The sequence below is a fragment of the Triturus cristatus genome, chromosome 4_2, assembly GCF_964204655.1.
Source record: "Triturus cristatus chromosome 4_2, aTriCri1.1, whole genome shotgun sequence".
Lineage (NCBI taxonomy): Eukaryota > Metazoa > Chordata > Amphibia > Caudata > Salamandridae > Triturus > Triturus cristatus.
This window is the reverse complement of record NC_140586.1, coordinates 719,288,219-719,310,892: the sequence shown is the minus strand read 5'-3', so window position 1 is coordinate 719,310,892 and position 22,674 is coordinate 719,288,219. Positions and strand designations below refer to the sequence as shown.

Below are 22,674 nucleotides of genomic sequence, written 5' to 3'. Positions count from 1 at the left end.
CATTATGGCGATCATGTATTTGATTGCAATTGTAAAATGGGTAATTGAAGAGAATTTTAATGTGTGAATTGTTACATACTTTTAGAATGACCAATTTCAAAGAATAATTGTGAAAAAATATTTTTCTCATTTTTAGATGCCGCAATAAAAACTTTTTAAAGGGCAGTGGTCTCTAAAAACATTGAAGGCCACTGAAATCAAGGAAGGCAGCAGCGCTTCCAAAGTGAGAAGGAGGGAGGGGCGCCCATATTGAAAATCCAAACTTCTGTTTCTCTATTCTCTTCTTCTGTCTCTAACTCAAATTTGTCTCCTTCCTCTCTTCTTTCCTAGCATCCTTCTTTCTGGTCCCTTTTTTTTCCTCTCTCTTTTGCCCCTTTTCTCCTTATCTCTTGTATCCGTAACTCCTTCCTTTCTGTCAACTTTTCCTCATCTTCTCTCCTTCCTTTCATCCTTTTCTTTACTCTCTTTCCACTTATCATCTATCCTCTCGTTCCCATGTGCCACAGGCTCTGTTTAAAAAACGTCTGATCTGCCAGACTTTAAAATAACTACAGATCTTCAGAGCATGTTGGGCCCTCTCCCACATCTGGGTCTTGGTGTCACTGCAGCTGCAGCACCACTGGCAGCTCCGGCCCTGGCCAGGGCTGTAAATGCAATGCTTGCCCACAAACACCTGGGGTTCATTTTCTTTTTAAACAACATTTCAGTGTAGTTTTTGAGAGTAAACAGGAGTTTTTCTTTTTGGTTTATATTCGAGCCTGGGAAAAGTGTGTGAGTATTATATATATCATTTTCTACTACGTTGAGTATCTTATTTCGACGTTAAAGGGTGTAAAAAAGAGGTGACAAAAACTACAAGGACTTGGAAGTCTGGGAACTCAACAGCTGAGTAACATCCTATATGCAGACAATCTGCTGTTGTTAAGCAACACCCGAGTAGGCCTGCAAATGATGATCATTAGGCTCGCCAAGTACTCAGCTTCCAATTAGTTGCAAATCAACCTTAAAAAGACCAAAGTTATACCCCTAAAATGACGAACAGCAAAAGAAGGAGAAATGGTTGATGAAGTTACAACTTACAGCTGCCTAGGGGTCAAACTGGACTCAAGGAGTTCCTTTGATGCATAAAAAAATTAATATTTCAAAATCTGAAGTGTTATATTTCTCCATTTCTAACCTGAGGAAAAGTTTGTGGGGTCACAATTTAAAGGCAGTGACAACAGTGATTAAATATACATTGATTCTGAGTTTATCATACAGAGGTGAGAAAATGCTGGGGGAAGATGTAGATCTGCTGAAGAGGCATCGATAATAGCCATCTTTGAATGCATTTGCAAAGTTTTTGCTCACACATCCATGTGGTCCAACTGTTTTTAATTAAGATTGTATGAAACAAAGCCACGCCCATAGCTGCCAAGGTTTCAGATTGCTGTGTGTGACATTTTTAGAATTTCAGTGTAATTATGAGTGACATTTCAACAACTATGAGTGACACGTTCTCGCAAGCAAAATCAAGCAATGAAGATGAGGGAAACATATGAATATTATAAATTACACCCATTAGAGCAACGAAAAATTATAAGAAGATCTTAATACGGCTGGAAAGCACCAGAAATGGACGAGCACACACATAGATAGGGGTCACAACCCAGCCGCAGTCTGTTATTTATTTCAAAAAGACATATTGAGCAGTTTAATAAAAATGAATTTGTTGATTACAGCACTGCGCGCAGCGCCACCAGCTAATATTAACCCGAAGCTGAAAGTAACTTGCAGGGCTAGTCTAAGCAATTAACTTTACAATACAATGAGGCATGATTGGGGGGGTAGGGCAAGCCTCAGGAGAAGAGGCTGACTGAGGTACACATAGCCTAGATATCTATGCTGTATTATTTCAAAAAGACACTTCGAGACACTGAGCAGTAATAATCCTAAAGCTGAACGTAGGGCCGCCTTGGCCGGGATCTGGTGTGTCGCCTGCGCTATTGCCTAAGAGTATTTGTACCAGTGTGTGTCATGCAGCAGGCTGTATGAGTAGTCATAAAATTCGTATGGCACAGAATTGTTTACTTTAAGATATACCAACTATTTAGCAGAAACATGCCCAACAGCCACTAGCCCAGGCCAGTAGCCCACGCTATCGGCCGTAATGGCATCGTGGCATTGTCGTAGTACCGTTCGAGCACTCCCAGGGAGCTCCTATGCCTGACCTGCTGGGGTATCTGTTGCTTTGCTAGAGAGTATGCTCCGTGTCCCCAAACAGCTTGCTTCTGCCCACTGGATACCGCGCCCTCCTAGCTGTCCTGGCTGCAGCTGCCATTGGACCCACGAGGATTGCGGGGCTCTTTGGGAACTTGCCTTGCCCCCTGAGCCCCTGGCTAGACCCAGACTTGCTCTGGGTGCTCTTTAGTGCTGCTCTTCAGATCTCTCCCACTTGTGTATGTACCAAAATTAAATATACCTGCTATGATCCATACCCAGCCAGACTCCGTCTTTGCATCTGGCTGTATCACTGGCTGGGAATAACCCCCACAATCATGCTGTAAGCTTAGGGTGACCAGATTCTCAAAACAAACATAACAGAAAAGCATGGGAGGTAAACTGCAGAATGCTAAATTGCCAAATGGCGGCCATGGACCAATGTACAAAAACAAACTTCTCTCCAGGTATTACTGCCTTAGGGTCTTAAGGGTGGCAAAGGTTGGCCGACCACACTGTCCTCCCACATTTGCGTAGTTACTGCTGGGATGTCATGTTACCTTACTGGGGTATGTATAGTGCACTCTAGCCATTGGTATCATCTCATAGTGCAATAGTGTGAAGACCTGCGCAAAAAGCTCGAGCAGCGCTGCCCGCCTCTCCCACAGGCGTTAACCCTGCTCCTTTAAGTCCTTTCCAGCTAAACAGTTTGCCGTGATCTGAAAGGTCAGTCAAAAGGTCAAGTCATAGCTTTGATATGGAGAACACAAAGCATGCATCAATTGGTTATGAATAAAACATGCAATGAGCAATGCATTAATCCTTGCACGGTATGCATAAGGGCTACTGAAAAGTTTGTATGACTATGAATACAAGCTACAGGATGAAGAAATATTGTATTATCCAAAGAAGAAACTTTGGCTGGCACGATGACGTTTGTGGCGCTGCGTGTAAAATGTCTTTCTTCAAAGGATTTCCCTTCTTGCTACAGCGCTCACCTCAGTGACGACACATGCCGTAAACAGTGCAAAGAGAGCATGCGCGCACATGCTCAACTGGAACAATGAAAAACAGGGACATTTCTGTGTTTAACGGGGACACTGTTTGAAAACAGGGACATTTGAGTCACTTGGAGAAAAGTGTTGGGACACGGGGACACTTCCTCAAAAACGGGGACCGTCCTGGGAAAACGGGGACGTCTGGTCACCCTATGTAAGCTGCCCCCAATTCCTGACTGCACCAGTGAATGCAGCCGGTGCCTGTGCGGGGGAGCCCAACTGCTGTCCTCAATGTGGAGCCATAATGAATGCACAGCTTCTGCAGCAGTACTAGAATAGAAACGTTGTGCGCGTTCCGAAAATTAAATTAATTTGATTGTGATATTGTGACTGACACTAGTGGCACTGGCTGGTTAACTTACAGTGTTCGTTCTTCTCCCCCCAGGCTGAGGCAGCGTGACTAAGGTTGGCTCCGCGCCTCCCATACCCAATTAGGATCTTTATGAGGCCAACCACCTCATTTGATACTGCTATCTTACACGAGTCAGTCCTTTGGGCTTCTTCTATTTCTCTATGCAGAGGATTCCCAAATAATTGTAAAACTAACCGGTGACCTCAACGGACGAGGAGGATCAACCAGTGCTTCATTATGAGAGTCTACCACATGGTGGCACTGTAAGTGTGTTTTTCAGAAAAGTTAATTAGAGAAGCATTTAACTATTTAATATTTCTTAAAAACGTGAGAATACTAAGAAGAACTTAAACCTACTGTTTAAACTGATATGTGGGAAGCACCAGCTGCAGCCGGCCTGTGTGAAATAGCTTGGACCTTGGCACCTAATCCTTTACAAATTTAGCACCGAGCTCAACTATATGATTGCTCCTCCAAGCTCCAATATTGGACGACGAACCATCTAAAGCGTAACAGTGGCAAGACGGAAATCCTATGCCCATTAAACCATCACCGTTTTGGGAACTACCATTTTGCACCCCCTGCCCCATCTTGAACACTGTGTCCACCCCTGTGGTAACTGTGAAAGATCTCGGTGCAAAGGTTGACACTTCTTACTTACAGATCAGATTTACTTAGCTGTGAATTGCTGTTTTCCAGATGTATTCAATAAAACAGGTTCTGTACTTTTTTCCATTCCCTTATAAGGTTCAAATATGGAATGCTTTCTGTCAACTTGCTTGGATTACAGTAAATCGGCTTATCTTCATCTACCAGCATTTTTGATTCTGAAGTTGTAACTGATACAAAACTACACTGCGAGACTGGACCATATCTCACCGGCAGCAGCCTGGCTTGTTTGGTTTCCAGTGAAAGAGTGAATTTTTAATTCTATGCGGTTGGTGCACAGAGCCATTTTTACTCCTGGTCGGTGCCGCTACCAGAGTTTGGCGATATTCTCCTGACTGCTGTCTAAGATCTTAAAACCACTTTCTTCTGGAGATTCCTAGGTTTTGTAGTAGGTCCTTTTCTTCCGCAGCAGAAATAAAATGGGACCTCACGCCCCTGTACCTACGCCAGAATCTCACCTTCTGAAATTCAGAAAACTGTTGAAAACCTAGCTGTTTCCATCCCCTCAATGACTTTGGTCTCTTTCTTTGTAGCCTGTTTTGAAACGCTAACTATATATAATATGTCCGCCGTTTGCTGACAAGTTTGGCTGTGCCAAGTCATGTGTCAGATTAAATTAGGAGAAATCATGTAGTGCACCATAGGGCATGGTGCAATAATCTTTCGTATAAACATAGAGTTTACTGCATGTGTACTTACAGATTTACACCCTTCCTTTACCAGCACAGCAAACGTAACAGGATACTCCTGTGTGAAAAAGGATTCTCTATTTAAGTCAGGAAAATCCACAACATTGTTACTTGCTTTCTGTCCCGAAGACATTTTTTCAATTGTATCTCCAATAAATACAGCGTGGTGAGTTGCAGGGCAGAATTTCCAACTTTAGAGAGCTAAATGTACAAGCTAGAGTGAGTTCTTTTTCTTTATGTAAACTATGGTCGAACTGCTTTCACGTTCTTATTTAGCTATTATTAGATAGCATGTCGTTTTATTTCTCAGAGCTGTGCAAGTACTGGGTGATTCCACATCACCCACTGACCAATCTGCACACAATGTTTCTGGCTGACTTTGTAAAATTTGTGTTCCATGCAACATCTTGTAGTGTTCACTTACAGTAATCCCCAGGCTTTCCAGAATTTTCTTCAGTAAGCCTCAGAAATAGTGCAGTGCAAGAGGAGAGCCTTGACTACAGAAATAGGCTGTCTTTTTAACTGTGAAAGGACCATTCGCAATAATTCCCATTTTGTGTTTTGTTACAGATAAGAAACCTGATTGCACGATCACTATGGCCGACCCAGATCTGCTAGATTTAATGACTGGCAAGATGAATCCACAGACAGTAAGTGAAGATGAGAAACAGCTCAGCCAATCGCCAGCTTCTGTGCATCTTTGTCTTTGGATCCTCTCAAATCATTTGTATTCACAGTTAATAAATTGAGGTTTTCCATGCCCACGTTAAAATGTGAAACTTTTGTTTTCCTAATATACTTAAACACCTGTGCTGGCGATCACGCCTCACCATTGATGGCCAAGCAGAGGCCAAAGGTCTTTCTACGTCCATTAGACCTACATGTCATCACTACAGTGGTGTCTTAATTGTCTTTTGTGGTTGGCCACGTGCCATTGCTTGACAATATGCGTGTATGAATATCTACATAAGAGCCTTGATACAAGTGGGATAGCACCATATTGTAATACCAATAAAATCTTCTTTCTGATGGATACGTCTAACCGCAGATTCTATGTCGGGACCCGGAGGCGAGAATTAGGCATTTTCTTTCTTTTATTTCACAGCAGCGAAATAAAAGAAGAAAGAAAATGTCTAACCCTCGCCTCCGAGTTCTTAATAGAATTGAAACTTTCGGTTACGAAAGCTAGGACATTTTTCATCCCTCACCTTATGAATATTCCCATAAGCGTCAGACTAGTTCCGTACAGTCAAAAGCAGTACTCCTGCGGCACAATTAGATCGTGTTTGCAGCTCCACACCGACATTTTCACTCCTGAAGTGACCAGTAGAGCTGCATATAAGCGCTACTCGGGCACACTGATGTCAGTTCCTTTCTTTCTGTGCCTTCAGACACGGATTCTAAGCTCTACTTCTTTTGTCTATGACAAACTTCTTCACAAAATGTTTTCTTTTTATTAGTGTACAAGAGAAATATGTGCCCTCCCCAAATTAAACCTTTTAGGGACAGTTACTAATCCTCCCTCCTCTCCCCACCTTGTAGTATGTCTGTGGTGTTTTGCATCGGAACACAGTTCCAGGGCCTGCGAAAATTTTGCGCATATGAACCCAAAAGCCATATGGGACCGCAAGACAAAACTGTGTTGCCAAACATCGGACAACTCCACGCTGTGACAGGTCTGAGCTGAAAGGAAGGTCCCGGTCCCATTCCCACTCCCACAGTTATTCCCGTGGCAGATCCTTGTTTCATTCAAAGTCGTCTGATAAGTCAATGAAAAAACACAAGTCCAAGCAGGAATGGAGCTCCAGAAAGGGTGAAAGCGTTCCCATTCGGTCTTGCTCTAACACTCCAGAAGACCAAATTCCGGATCTAGTTCCAATGCAATCCAAATTTTTAAGCCTGACATCGCACAAGATGAAGGCCTTTAGGGAGGCCTTGCTGCTCATAATATGCACACTTTTGGCTCCCTCTGGCACACCTTCAGGCATCAAGAATCCACAGTGGCCGCCAGTAGGGGTTCTGCCTACTGCGCCATGCATGCCTTTTGCACCCTCTTTGGGTTCTTCACCCACTTCTGTTCAGACTTCGGTTTGGGTGTTGGTTCTTCTGATCATCACAGTGCGCTGACTGTGTCACTGGTGGACCCATAGTGGTTTCCAACTACGAGCCCCTCTTGTCTCTGATGCTTTTTTGGAATTCCACAGCAGTGCATGTGTAGGAGAGTAGGGTCTGCTATCCTATGGTCACCCCAAATTTTTGCTTTTTGCTTCACTGGTTTTTGACATATTGAGGCTGTGGGCCTGCCAATCAGACCCCCAGCCTGCTGTTCTCTCTACTAAATTAAAACTATGCACCCTAGGTGCATAACCAATTGGAAGTGGATCACCCTGTCAGCCCCTGTACCAGTGTACACTAGGTACCCAGGGCATTGGTGTACCCAAGGCCTGCCAGGGGCTGCAGCATGTATTATGCCACCCCAGGCTTGGCCTAACAATTTGACACAACTGGCTGATCACTCAGCTGGGGTAAGTTGGTGTAATCACCTCTTACTTAGGTGTAGTATACCTATACCTAACCTTAAATGGGACACCTGGTAACCTATAAGTCACTCCTATGGCAGGCCTTAACAATCCTGAAGGCAGAGTGCTTGGTTCCATGTGAGATGGTGCTCTGGCATGAGCTGAGCCTGTCTGCAGTGGTCGGAACAACTTCCTTCTACTGTTTCCAGATATCGTCATACCATATACTCTTAAGTGCATTATGAACCTCGCGGTTAAATGCTATCTTTGGTTTGGCTTTATCAAAACATGTCGAGTAAGGTGTCATACGAATTGGAATACTAACCCCTCGCCAATTCTGGCGACGGGGTTAGCCTTCCACCCTTCTAGAGGGACACGACATGTACAGTACCTGAAACCCGGGTAAAATCAGACATAGCCTCAGCTCCACAAAATGGATGCTGCCACCACAGACACAAGTCTGCCCTCCTGCTGCTGGGAGTCCTTCCAGCTTGGGAGGTGTGGACAAAGGGTTTCCTGCCAGGGGAGGTGCGTGCACCACCCCAGACAGGATTTTGTGTATTGGTCAGGTAGGGCTTGAAAGAAACCAGACATGCCTGTGGCTCACAAGGAGCCTCGGTGCATATGCCAGTTCAAACCGGTCCTGGGGCACACCAGTCCTGGGCCTGGGGCGAGCTGGACAAAGGATTGGGGGTGTAACCACCCCCCTTCCTGGTCCCACCCATAGGGAGGGACCTAGCAGGTAGTCCGGCCCCTAGAATCCGCTTAAAGGTAGGAGCTGTGTCCTAAGACTTCAGACATCCTGGAATCAACTTAACACTAAGAAGAAGACGGGAACTTCGACACTCTGCTGCACAGAGGACTGAAGCCAATCTCCCCTGTGGTCAGGGAGTGACCACCTTGCTAACGCAAGCACCATCCAGCGAATCAACGTCTGCTTTGCCGCCGCCTCCCGCCGGAGCCCGAGCCCAGAGACTGACAAGACCTGGACCTCCAGACCTCTCACCGCCCGATCCACAGTCCCTGAAAAGAGGAGACCCGTGGAGGCACCGAGACACGTGGAGCCAGCCATCTTGGAACGACTACGACAAGCTGACAAGTGCAACAACCGAGGCTCCCTCCAAGTTGTGCTTTGGGATCTGAGAAGCCCAACACCCGAGCAGCATCTGCACCAAAGGTGAGCCCTCCAGCATCTCCACGATCTGCGTGGGGCCCTTCTGCATTTTGCCACTCGACGCGCCTAACCGGTTGCTGGCCCGCTGGCTAGTAGCCATCTTGGCGACGAACTTCAAGAAATACACCGCTGGTCTGGTTGCTCCAGACTGGCCCTTGCTCCCCTCCAAAGGAGCAGTCCTTCTGACCTTGCTGGTCAGAACCATCAGCTTATTTCATCTCCTACAACAATTGCTTTTACCAAGGCTTGTTTGCTTCGATCAAGTCGCCGACACCGCCGACAGCGAGAGCCTGCGTGGGACAGCTCGTGAACCGACTCCTGGACGTCGTCGACCTCCAGGGACCACGTGGCTGCAGAGACAAGCTACACCTTTCTTCCTGTTTGCACCCGACATTGCCTGGTACCCACCTGGTGCCACGCTGGTCACTGGCTAGTGACTGTGAACACTGTCCCCTCTGCTTACAGGTCTTCAACATCTCCGATCCACTCTTGGATCCACTGCATCTCTCCCGGACCGACCGCCTGCAGCATCTTTGTCTTCAGGCTCCACGGAACAGATAGAAGAAACCCGACGCACTTCGAGGCCTATGCACCCGCTTCCTGTGGGTGAGGTAAAGCTGGCACACCTGTGCCCAAGTGTAGTATTACATCTCTAGTGCCTGTGTTCCAAATCTTGAGTTCCTAGTCCATCCGGAAGATCCTCTTTGCAGTAACTTTGTACTTTTTATGCACCCATTGAAACCTATGGGAGCACGCGTGTGACTATTTGCTCTGCACACGCCACCCGTAGACCTCCTGGTCACTAACTGACGTTAGCTCCTGGTAGGCCCAGCGATTCTAGAGGCCCTAGGCCTTTTCCCTTTTCTGTTCGTGGTACTTATACCACTATTTTAGTATATGGTTCGAGTGGCCACCAGGGCCTATCCATATAAAGTGCAACTTCTGTGTATTCTACTGTAATCTTGTTTGACGATTTGTGCTCCTGTGCTCATAAAGAGACTAGGGGTTACTTTGAGAAATAAATACATATATATTTTGAATATATATCTGTGTGGTGTCCTTTCATTGGTATAAAAGGGGGTTACATTTGGTAAAACAGCTGGCTTAACACGCTTCACGAGTTTAGCCTCAAAGACTGCTTAGCCTACGCTACCACTAGGGCAGCTAGTCCGAAAAGGTTGACTTACAACCACACCATAAGGGTTGCTTGGCATGGTACAAGGTGATCACTTTAACTAGTGAGCATCATATACCAGGCCAACTTCTCACAGCAGCAAATAGGCAATTCTTCTGACAAATTGCCTTTACCACGCTGCAGATCTCTTACATTACACCAACACTTTGCGACTGAATCGGACAATTATTCATTAACTTTAATGAAGGGGACAAATTTGTCCCACAGTATGAGGAGGACTATTCCTATGAGGAACTTCAGGATGCCAGTGGTCTAGACACCTCTCCAGACTCTGCAGTTTTGTCTCCTCCTGGTCCCGCCACAGAGGAGAGTGTTTCTTTTGCCATTGTTATGCAAAGGGCTGCGGAGTACTTGACCTGCAGCTCCCTACCATGGAAGTGAAGGCCATCATCCTTACTGAATATCCTGCAATCTGGCCATGCTCCTGCTGAACCTCTCCTGTCATTTAACAAAGCCCTTACATTTACTCTCAGGCATTTGTTCAAACGCATGTTCTGAGATGCCATTCGATAGGCAGGTAAATAATTGCAAAAGACCAGCACTGGGAGACCTGACTTCCTAACACAACAACCAACGCCGGACAGTTTGGTGTAGACATACATCAGCAGACTAAACTTTAATGCTTTCCCTACTCTTGATCGCAAATTTAAATGCATGGATAACTTCGACAAGCTCATGTTCTCTCCTCTGCCAGCCTTACCCCTATGTCCTGTCAATGCCGACTGTCTCCTGGGACACTACACCCTGCCAGCAGCTCCAGATGTCCTTCAAGCATCTTTAGCCCAAACCATCCAGGACGATCAGGATGCAGCACAATTCATTGTTCAGTCCAGCCTGGACACCTTCAATCAGCATGGGTGTGAGGCTTTAATGCCATGTCTGTATGAGGTCTATGGGCTTCTGAGGGTATGTCCGGGCATCTTTGACTGACATGCTATTACATGGCTCTCGTCTGTTTTGTGAGAAAGTGGGCCTGAAAGGGTTTTAAGTCTTACTACAGCTTGTTCTTTGGGCCTGTCTGCCCCTATCAGGCAAATTCCTCAACAGTTCTGCCCCTTTCGGGGCTGCACCAGGGTTTTTTTATATCGCCAGATGCAGTGCAGACCCAACGCTGGGCCAGGTTTTGTCTTCCCTGGATCATGAATACTAAATAGTTGGTAGCATTGAACCTGCAGGACGCTTATTTCCATATTCCCATCCTACAGGTCCACAGGCGTTATCTGCAATTTACAGTGGGCCAGGAGCATTTTCTAGTATGTGGTGCTCCCCTTTGGCCTTACCTGTGCTCCTCGGTTGTTAACAAAAGTGATGGCGAGTGTCTCGGCACATGTTCGGAGGTCAGATTTACCAGTCTTCCCCCTACCTTGACAACAAACTGTTGAAGACACACTGGCCCTGGACAATCATATACCATGTCCTGAGGATGGCGAACCACCTAACATCGTTTGGGTTTACTAGCAACGTGCCGGAGTCACACCTGACTCCTTCGCAGACTCTACTGTTCAAAGCCATCCTGGATACTGTGAAGTTTCATGTATTTCTCCCAAATCAGAGAGTCCAGGATATGTGGGCTATGGTCCTGATGTTTCAGCCTTTGTCCTGGAGGATGGTGTTTGGGCTGCTGGGACTATTGTATCCTGCTAGTCAAACCTATGACTTGCAACAGGAAAGCACAGATTGGGTGTGTTTACACAGTAGCACAGAGTAGCAAGGGGGGGAGGGCAGCACAAGTTATTTCATCCCCCCCCCCTTCCGTTTCATGCAAAATCAGTGGTAACAGAAGGGCTAGCTACACCACTGTGTTGACACTTCACAGCATCAGCCGACAGAGGAAAAAGAACAATGACTGTTCAAACTGATGATGCTGAAGGTGGAAATCTGGACAAATATTAAGGTCAGTAAGAGCAGCTATGAAGGCGCTTGACGTGGACATTAGTTATGTTTAGAAGGGGTGGTGCTTTCACGTAGTTTTTCGATTTAACCTGCAGCGCGACTTTAAACGACATCGAATTATTTTCTAACACGTTACAACCGTAGCTTGTTTTTTCTTCTTTGGTGTATTTCACTAGGGGGTCCTTTAATACCAACTGCAATATCTTATATGATCGTACATTTTTCACACGACCCCTTCATTAGTCACAGTGTGATGACTTGTTGACAAACATATGCAGTTTAGAACCGCAAAGTGAAAACACTTTTACAAAACAAAAGAGATGGTTATTGTTGTGCGGGGTTTGGAGAGTGTGTTTGTTGCATAAAACAGCAGCGTTGTACAATCACGTCCTTAATGTGCCAATAATGAAACGGTGGTGTGGGCGTATGTACTTCCAGTTTTCTTTATTTTTTGACAAAGCAAAATGAGGACTGATTGTCATTTTGTGGCATGAGACCCCACTCACCCAATGTGTTCGCTTAAAAAAAACCCAAAAAAAAACAGGTTTATGGGGATTATGTTTAGTGTTGATAGCACGTGCATGGCTCTTTACACAGCAGTAGGACTATTTGTGCTTGTTGTGTGGGGGAAAAAAATAGCGAAAACAAAATTCATGTACCCCATCACTCGCCATTTATGCAATTTTAATAAAAGTAATGTGTGATGCAAAAACACAGTATGAAGCACTTGTGGCAGTGCTGCCCAGTCGCACAGTTATCTCGAGGACATCGGCTCCACAGATAAGTAGCATGATTAAAAACACAGTAAACAAGAAATGGCAAATCCACTGGGCTTCGCTTATTCGAGAGCCTATTGGCTTTGCAGTGTCTTTTAGCCTTGTTGTATAGCAGTGTTACTGGGCAGCAAGGCTAAAAGCAAAGTTAGAATAAAATGGATTTGGCTTCAATTCCCCTTTTTGCTTCCTTTAACTTTAGCCATGTTGCACAGCATTCGGTTGTAGAACATGAGTACGAGTCATTGGCTCTTGTATTCGCGAAACCTCTTGGCTTTGCCAGTGCTCGATTATACAGGCCCCATGAATCAACACCGGTGGATGCCCACATTTGGTGTTAAAGTTTCTCTATAGCTGTGAGCAAATAGTTGTCAATAATGTATGATGAACAGTGTGTTGCTTTATCTCCTGCTTCCATAGTGTAATTTCTCTGTGATGTATTCACTCTGACCCTTTCAATTTGCAGTTATTTTCTTGGTTGACTTTTATCAACTACTTCACTATAGTCTTCTCATATTCACCACATTTGCCGAGCCTCATTTGTTTCTAAACTTGGTTAAAGTGGTTTAGCCATATGGAAGTGCTGCATTTTTGTATTATTAATCTGTGGGCCAAGTTGGCGATGCTGCAAGCGCAAGGTAAATAGTTTATTTGCTTACTTTACTCCTGGCTGTCGTATGTCCGACTCCACTACCCCCTCCCCCCCCCCTCACAGCACTCCCTCTGCGAGCCGCCACTGCAGGACACAGATTCTGACAGATAATGCCAGTACCATTGAAGCAATACATCTCCTTCCTGTGAGGAAATAATTTGTTCTTCAGAAAGCTCTCCATGTCTCGCCCATCGAGAATTTGGTTTCTCCTTTCGAGACAGGGAGGGCATTAGTGGCTGCCACCGCTGCTCTGTCCAACCATTGCTACATTTTGTGCCCCATCTTCTCACACTCCAGGTCTGTCACCTTCTATATCTAAATCTTTAGGCTATTGGACTTTGAAGGATTACTGATTGTGAGAGCCATGCAAAAAAACAGTGCAGTAATTGCACACTTTGGTGCAAATGACAGTTTGCACCCAAATGGAGATTTGCAATAGTATCAGAATAACACCGCACCCCCCACCCCTCCCTCCCTTTGTCAGTGTGTTTATGGTAAACCTCCTGATCCTTAAGTAACGATGGTTGTTGCTGCCTTCCTGAAATGCAAGGTGTCATTCATGTGCAAATGGTGGCACTGGCCCTAGTGGTCTCTCACTGAGGCAAGCCATTGTGATCCCTGCTAGCAATGTGTGCACCCACTGTACTGAATTAAAAGTGCCTCACTTCCCTGTTGTCCAAAGAAAGTCCCATAAGAGTACGAAATGCCCCCCTTTAGTTGAGCAGACCTGGATATTCAGCACCGTTTCTAGGTTTATTGACATAGGCCTTTTCATGAGGCGTGAGCCTGGGCTAACGTCCTTCAACTTGAAAAAGCGCGGGCCGAGTAAAGTAATTGACCAACTGCACAGGCATGGCCACTTGAAGGCGCACCATCCAGAAGACATAGCCACATGAAGGCGCACCTTCCAGAAGACATAGCCACATGAAGGCGCACCTTACAGAAGACATTGCCACATGAAGGCGCACCTTACAGAAGACATGGCCACATGAAGGCGCACCATCCAGAAGACATAGCCACATGAAGGTGCACTTTCCAGAAGACATAGCCACATGAAGGCGCACCATACAGAAGTAAACTTGGTTTACTCTTTAACACATCTGGGCTTAATACATTCGAAATACTAAAGAATAAATTCCAATTAGACCATCGTGATTTTTATAAATATTTGCAAGTCAGAGATTTTTTGGTGAAAAAGGGGGCGGTAACTCAGCTTTTCAGACAATACCAATTATAGATATCATTATAAAGAACAATACAATTAAAATTGGTGAAATCTACAACAACTTAATCACTAATTTGCCTGATGATCTTGACAAACATTTTCAGATATGGCAGGATAAACTAGATATTCAATTCGGATGGCATTCAATCTTTCGCAATCAATTCTAATTTCAACAAAACTACAGGCTCAATATTACAAGACCTTCTTTCAGCTATATTACACCCCTAAAAAAATAGCAAAATGGAGTCATGGAAAGGGGACGAAATGTCCAAGATGTGCGTTTCCCGAAGCGGACCTAATACATATGTTTGCTACTTGTAATGAACTCTCTGCTATTAGACAGGATATCTCGATCTTTCTCTCCAAAATTATTAAAAAAGATATTGAAATAACAACCGCAGAAATAGTTTTGGGCGTCGTGGGGGATTCCCGACCGATCCGAATAAGGGGATTTATATTTATTTCAATGTCAATATTGAGAATTTGTCTAGCATCGGCTTGGTTAGATCAACAACCACCCTCATTCCACCAATGGCAGGCACGCCTACTTGCTATTTATAGTTTTGAAATCGCAATTTATAAATGTAAGGGTTTGAATAAGAAAAAGAAAGGTCTAACTATTTGGGATCCACTAAGAACTTGGATTGAAGATGCTGAATAACTAAGATCAAATGAAGCTGCGTCTACTTCTGTTAAATGTATATATATGCAAACCAACTGTAAAGCCTGTAACCTGTCGGGTGGGGGGGGGGGTTAGGGTTATGTCTTAAAAACTCAATAAAGATTGTTTAAAAAAAAAAAAAAAAGTATCAGAATAACACCGCACCCCCCACCCCTCCCTCCCTTTGTCAGTGTGTTTATGGTAAACCTCCTGATCCTTAAGTAACGATGGTTGTTGCTGCCTTCCTGAAATGCAAGGTGTCATTCATGTGCAAATGGTGGCACTGGCCCTAGTGGTCTCTCACTGAGGCAAGCCATTGTGATCCCTGCTAGCAATGTGTGCACCCACTGTGCTGAATTAAAAGTGCCTCACTTCCCTGTTGTCCAAAGAAAGTCCCATAAGAGTACGAAATGCCCCCCTTTAGTTGAGCAGACCTGGATATTCAGCACCGTTTCTAGGTTTATTGACATAGGCCTTTTCATGAGGCGTGAGCCTGGGCTAACGTCCTTCAACTTGAAAAAGCGCGGGCCGAGTAAAGTAATTGACCAACTGCACAGGCATGGCCACTTGAAGGCGCACCATCCAGAAGACATAGCCACATGAAGGCGCACCTTCCAGAAGACATAGCCACATGATGGCGCACCTTACAGAAGACATTGCCACATGAAGGCGCACCTTACAGAAGACATGGCCACATGAAGGTGCACCTTCCAGAAGACATAGCCACATGAAGGCGCACCTTACAGAAGACATGGCCACACGAAGGCGCACCTTACAGAAGACATGGCCACATGAAGGCGCACCTTACAGAAGACATGGCCACATGAAGGCGCACCTTACAGAAGACATGGCCACATGAAGGCGCACCATCCAGAAGACATAGCCACATGAAGGTGCACCTTCCAGAAGACATAGCCACATGAAGGCGCACCTTACAGAAGACATAGCCACATGAAGGTTCACCTTCCAGAAGACATGGCCACATGAAGGCGCACCATCCGGAAGACATAGCCACATGAAGGTGCACCTTCCAGAAGACATAGCCACATGAAGGCGCACCTTACAGAAGACATAGCCACATGAAGGTTCACCTTCCAGAAGACATGGCCACATGAAGGCGCACCATCCGGAAGACATAGCCACTTGAAGGCGCACCATCCAGAAAATAAACCTCTGAATCACAGCATAGCTTTTGGTTGTCCAGTGCTTTTTAGTCCTAAATGGAAGGTCATTCTTCTTGAAACTGCATCACTCCTGACTTGCTCTGTTGCAATCCAGGTAGTGATAGCCTCCGTGATTGTGCTTTAACTGCCTACACACCAGACATTTTATGTCCTATATTTCTACCTACTTTTCCCACACATTTGACACAACTTTTGCTTACTTTAAACGTCATGTTCTCGATTGAAGCAAGTTTTGAAACAGCTGCTCTTCAATCATGTGTTTTACGCCACGGGTTCCAGTTCCTCATCCTAAACTTTATGACCAAATAAGGCATAGTGAATCTGCATCTCGAGTCTTCCTTAAGGTCATTTACTTGTAAGACCGTCATGTATTTCTTTTTTTTGTTCTACATTTACAAGTTCAGTTAAGCGGCTGCTTAGGCTTTTTAGCTCTCTATTGAAAAATGTTTTGTTTTTACTTTAATTTCATACAGACATATTAGACCCATCATGCTTTATTTATCCTCCATTTAGGGCAGCTTAGAAGCAATTTAATTGCCATATGCAAACCATTCTCTGTGGATCTGCTGTAGACACCTGATGTATAACGTGCTTGAATGTTTGTCACTAAGGTCCATAGACAGGGAATGCTATATCAAAATCTCTTTTGCTGCTTTGTAATGCCCTCCCTACAACCTGTGTAGTACATACCAAATAAAAGGATTTGTTTTTATTTCCTCTACCCTACCACACACCAGTTTCTTCCCCTCCCCTCCCCTCTTTATTTTTATTTCTTGATTCAATATTCATGCGTTTTGTGTCTGTTTCACTACCTACTCCCTAGCCACGTTTACAGTTTTTAGCACTTGTATACTATACTTCTTCCCTGCTGGCTGTGAAAAGGTTGAATTCAAATGTTTTATTTTCAAATGTATGGGTTGCTATTTTATATCAACTCCTACAACGTAGAACCATTTTCATAACTTGCACCTTATTAGCGTAATGTGAACGAGAGGTGGGCAAAGTTTGAAGGTTTTCCTACCCAGCTTCTTTAGTTTTTTTTTTATTTGGCAATCTTTTTGTGAACTTATTAAAAACTGCCGAGTTTAAAAAAAGACTAATCTGAGTCCGTTGTCCAAAACCAGATTTACTACAGAAATTCCCAGGTTTAAAACACTTTATCACTTACTTGCCAGGAAAAGCATCCAGCAAAAGAGATTTTGTAAATAATTATTTTACAAACACCTATCTCTTGGCAAAATTGAAAAACTCAACACATCTTTTAAACTGCAAAGTTTGCAAATGTACCCTCTTGTAATGGCAAAGTTTAAATGTTGTGATTTAGTGTGGCACAGATATGCAAAAATTGCACTTGTTTTATGGTAGTGCACAATATCGTGGAGTTTTTTTTTCCTGGTTGTCTCACTTTTTTAATGTATTCTGTTTCCGTAGGCTTTCTTCCAGGGTAAATTGAAGATCACTGGAAACATGGGTATGGCAATGAAGTTGCAGAGTCTGCAGCTCCAGCCAGTAAAAGCCAAGCTATGAAGAGCCCTTGTTTATCAGATTACGCTTTGTATCGGAGAGAAACCCAGATCTTGGTGTCCGCCATCTCTCTGGAATTAGCAGCTCATGGTTCTCTAGAATGAGGACAATTTCCCCCAAAGTTTCTGAGCCTCGTGGAGCCTGGAAGATCTTAGCATTGCCTTACTGTGCTGCATAGAATTCCCCTTGTACTCTTTACAATTAATTTACTAATTAAAACCGGTCTTTAAGTCAGAATCAGTCTCAGAATTGCCATTAAAAATCAAGTCCAATCTAAATCTGCTCATGATGAATTATCAGTAGAAACCATGAACTATGATATCCCTGTGCGCTTCACTTTGATTTTCAGAATACAGTGTTTGCTAATGTAAAGCATGTTGAAACCTGTATGCACTTTCCATGAACTGGCTTGTCGGAGCCTCATTCCCTGGTTAGAGGGTCAGGCGCATTTTGTTCTGTGATGGGCAAGTTTTTCTTTGGCTTCTGCCAGCCCTCTATGATTAATCTTTTTAATTTTCCATTTCTGAAGCATAGTTTTGAAGGTGTGTGACATTTTTTTGTGCTAAGAATATGAAGAAAATTCCGAATGCAAATCAGGTGGAAAAATGTATATTTTACCTTCTTTCATGAGACAAAAAAGTGGTACAACAGTTTTGCAATGATCAGTTTCTAAGCAATTCATCTTAATTTGTGGAGGTGGAATTGACATTATTGCAAGGAACTGGAGTATTGTAACAAGGCAATTGTAAGAAAGACTGATATTCTATTTTACCAGGAAATTAAACCTCGATTTAGAAGTAAATGAGACACTGGTGTGTTTTTAAATACTGCAGTACATCGGTGCTGTACACTAATTTTTCATTTATTTTTATCTTGTAATTTTTGGTGAATGTTAATTTGAGAATAAAATATTCCTTATACTATATTGTATATGAATTTCATTCTAATAATTAAAAGCATGTGCCTCAACCTGAATTTCACACAGCTCTGTGCTGCAGTTCTTTCTCTTGGAGATCCTGCAACCTGTTTGAAGCTAGATTCTTCCTTTCTGATGTACCATGTGGGGCACCCTGCCTTGATAATCACTTAGTTGTGTTTTATCTGAGACTTTATGCATGTACCAGGAAACCTAACATTCCCCCACCACTGCACCCTAAAATCCACTTTAGGCATGTACAAGTCCACCGATTAATTCACCTTACAATTATAGCAGTGCCATTGTGGCTGATGTTTATTTTGTATTATAGCATTTCTATAGTACTTTCCTACCTCCTGTCGAAGCCCGAGAGTACGTGCAGGTGAATTGGCCCTGGATCTTTAGCCAGATCTGTCCTAAATAGGTGCTTTTCTATTTTTGAATCTTCTAAGTTCCTTTGTGCTGTTGTATTTGGTGAATGGTGACTGTAACCTGCAAATCTAAGGATGGTAACCCAATTTTAACCGCCATTTGGAGCTGCTGGTACAGGCATATGTTTTCCTCAGAGCAAAGAGTGGAGCTAGCCTTGGCCTTCAATCTTTTGGTTTTTGGACTCTGGAGGCCTTGCTCCACTTTTTGTTCCTGATTCTGTTTAACACCAATAGTTTAAGAAAGTATCTGTTGCACCAGTCATCTCTTTTGGAATAATACATATAATACTGAACGTCCTTCCAAGACTGCATGACAGGGAGATAAATTGTTTACACCGATGACCAAGCAACCAGTGCCTTTACAATGAAAGTATTTTACAACTAATTTCTTTTACAATAAATGTGCCTTTACCACGAAAATATAAGTGTTTTGCAGGTAAATAGAATGTATATATATAGATATATCTCCTACTGGCAGTTTCCAGTAGTTAGTAATAGTTAGGACCAAAGGTTCCTTAGGGATAAGCGTTTGTTGTTTTGCCAGTAACTTTGGCGCCACTTGATGAATCTTCACAATTTATTTGTAAAAATGTACCTTTTTTGGTTCAGCTGCTGTGTTGAAGGTTTTGGGGTGATCCGTCAAGTAGGAGCTGAGAGAAACTGGGTGGGGGCGGTCCCAAAACACATTTTCCCCATGTATGTCTATGGGGATTTTTCATTTTCAACAAGAGTACAGCCCGAACAGCTGAACGGAATTGCACCAAATTTGGCAGAAAGCTGAATGTTGGTCCAGAAAGCATGATTTTATGATTTGGTGTAAATCCGTTCAGTAGTTTTAAAGATATTTAAATAAATAATTAGATATCTGGGAAACCAAACCCACTTCTGAAATTTGATTGGCTGCCAACTCTTCAACCAGGAAGTGTTGGCAGCCATCTTGGGACTCAGTAGAACCGAGTTCCACAAAAATGTAAAAAGAAATGGGACAGGGTAGAACACCCTGACCCCCTTGGCCTCTTGGGGGAAGGGGTGGCTTCATCCCCCAACCATCAGTGCGCCAGGAGGCGCATTTGCAGAGTGGTGGGCAAAAGGGATGTGGCCTCCAAGGAACTCTAAGCAATTGCGCTGTGTGGGACTGGAGGTACCTGTGGGATCCATTCACAGACCCATACCAGAAATACAGTTCAGCTAACTATAACTCCTGAATTTCACTGGTTTTGTACAGGTGAACCCCGAGCCTAACTAGAACATCCCAATATCCGTTGGTTTTATCAGTGAATTTATAAGGTTTTTTTAATCTTATTTCCTAAGTGTAACGTCCCTTTAACCTTTGGTTTTTTTATTGTATGTGTGTCTATATAGATATATATTATGTGTGTGTCTATATAGATATATATATATATATCGAAACTCCAAATCCTGGCCCGGCAATAGCTCCAGGAAACCACAGGCACGGACCTCAGCGTACTCGGCACAAAATCACGAAGACATCAGGATGATTCAGAAAGCAGTGAAACTTTTATTGGTCGACAATCACCACCAAATGATCAGGCATAGTGCCTGCCATGACGCGTTTCGCTCGCATCACGCGAACTTGATCACATGACGTGTCTCGTGATCTAAAAGCAATTTAAATAGCAGAACAAGGCAGGGATGGTGCTCAACTGCCTGTCAACACAAATAAACACAGTGGAAGAAAATGAAAGACAGACTATGTATCGGCAACATTTCTAATAGTTGAGAAATAACTGAAGTAACTTAAGGAATCATACAATATGCAATATTATATAAAATTGTAAAAATACATCATTGCAGCAGAACTGATATTTGCCAGTGCATTGAAAATTGCAAGCAATCCCATGAGCATTAAATGAAGATATCAATGTAAACATGTACATAATGGGCCAGTGCATTAACCATTCCTGAAGTTATAGGCCCACTATTATAACGATAATACAATGCAAGTGCATGAAAATTCAATCGAAGAACTACTATATAATTATATCATGGCTCATGGCATATAATAGCAAGCAGCAATAAAATCACATATAGAAATAAGTATATAAATATAAATATCGATATGAAGTGCAAGTGCATTCAGCTACTCGCCAATCGATAAATAAATACCATGCAAATGCATAAAAATTTAGTGTTCAGATGAGGGACATTGATGTTAGAACACAGGATCTAAAACTGAGTAATCACCTAATACATAAGTACATTAAAAAACGCTCAGCATATAAAGGAATTGATATAATTCATAAGCAACTTTAAAAGCATATCATAAAAAGATAAATTCAACATCAACGCTTTGTGTTATATTAGAAACAAGAAAATGCTGAATTATTAAAAAGTGTGAAAAAAAGGAGAGATTGTGCAAAATGTGCAGAGGTGTGCAAAATATCTAATGTGCAAAATAGTAGAATTCGCTAGCAGCAGCTGATTCCCTAAAAAAACTTATTTTTAAATAAGTCAGTATCACACATTTCGAAAAGATCTAAAATTCGAATTGTCTTATTGAAAGTCAGATTTGAAAATGATCAAATAGATTAATGAATAGCAATTAAAAAAAGACTGGTATTTAAAGACGCATTCATATTACGATATGCATAAAAGATATAAGAAGAAAGAAAAACTAGCAAAAATTTATAAAAAGTTATGGATATGTTCGTTGGTGTTTAATCTATTAGGCATCCTAGTATCAAGGGCTAAGATAAAGTGTGTCTCCAATTGCCTCAATTTCTTTTCTCTGTTCCCTCCCCGGCCGGGGTTGGGAACGACACCAAGCACAGAATAAGTGAAGTCTTTCAACTGGCTTGAAGTGGCGGGCAACCGGATAACTAGCATCAGAATTCACAATAGCCCTGATATGTTGAAGAATAAGCTTATGTACAGGAAGTTTACTACTTCCTATATATGCTAGGCCACAGGTGCATCTAAGAATGTATACAGCAAATCCTGTACGACAAGTCAGGTTATCCATAATCTCAACTTTAAATATGGGGGAGTGTCCACAAATTGAGCTGCACTCAGACACAGTGGCCTGGATATTTCTCTAGACACTGGCCTTGTTACTCCTTCATGCCCTTCCACTGAAGAAGGTGCCTCCTCTGTTGTCATTATGCGGAGGGTGGTAGAAGTATTAGACCTACAACTCCCTTCTATGGAGGTGAAGGCAGAGGCTCTGACAGAGGTGCTCCAGTCTAGCCAGGCACATGCAACCTCTATTGCCTTTCAACTAAGCCCTCATGGATACCCTTTTGGATACCTGGGCAAAACCATGTTTGGGACTGCCAATCAGTAGGCAGGTCACTCATTGCCATCGACCTTCTCCATGCAGTCCTGACTACCTTACTCAGCATTTCCTGCGAGAGAATTTGAAGGTGCAACCCTGACTACCTTGCTCAACAAGGAGCTACATTTGTAATTTGCTCAGGCTTGTACAGGACTAGCTACTTAGGTCTGGCTATGTTTACTAGTGTGGCACTTTATCACCACCACACCTGGATGAGATCTTTGAGCTTCTGCCAGAATGGCCATAAATCTCTGACGGACATGCC

General features: G+C 43.4%; 1 protein-coding gene across 3 annotated transcripts in view; it reads left to right on the top strand.

Moving 5' to 3' along the window:
- Positions 1-18,690, top strand: part of LOC146834959 (sterol carrier protein 2-like) — a 467,321-nt gene extending 448,631 nt beyond the window's left edge. For all 3 annotated transcript variants that reach the window (XM_085602602.1, XM_085602604.1, XM_085602603.1), the window contains 2 exons: positions 5,538-5,617; positions 17,675-18,690. In XM_085602602.1, coding sequence (XP_085458728.1) covers positions 5,538-5,617; positions 17,675-17,770 — 176 coding nt within the window. In that variant the 3' untranslated portion in view covers positions 17,771-18,690. The remainder of the gene's footprint in view (positions 1-5,537; positions 5,618-17,674) is intronic.
- The last annotated feature ends 3,984 nt before the right edge of the window (positions 18,691-22,674 follow it).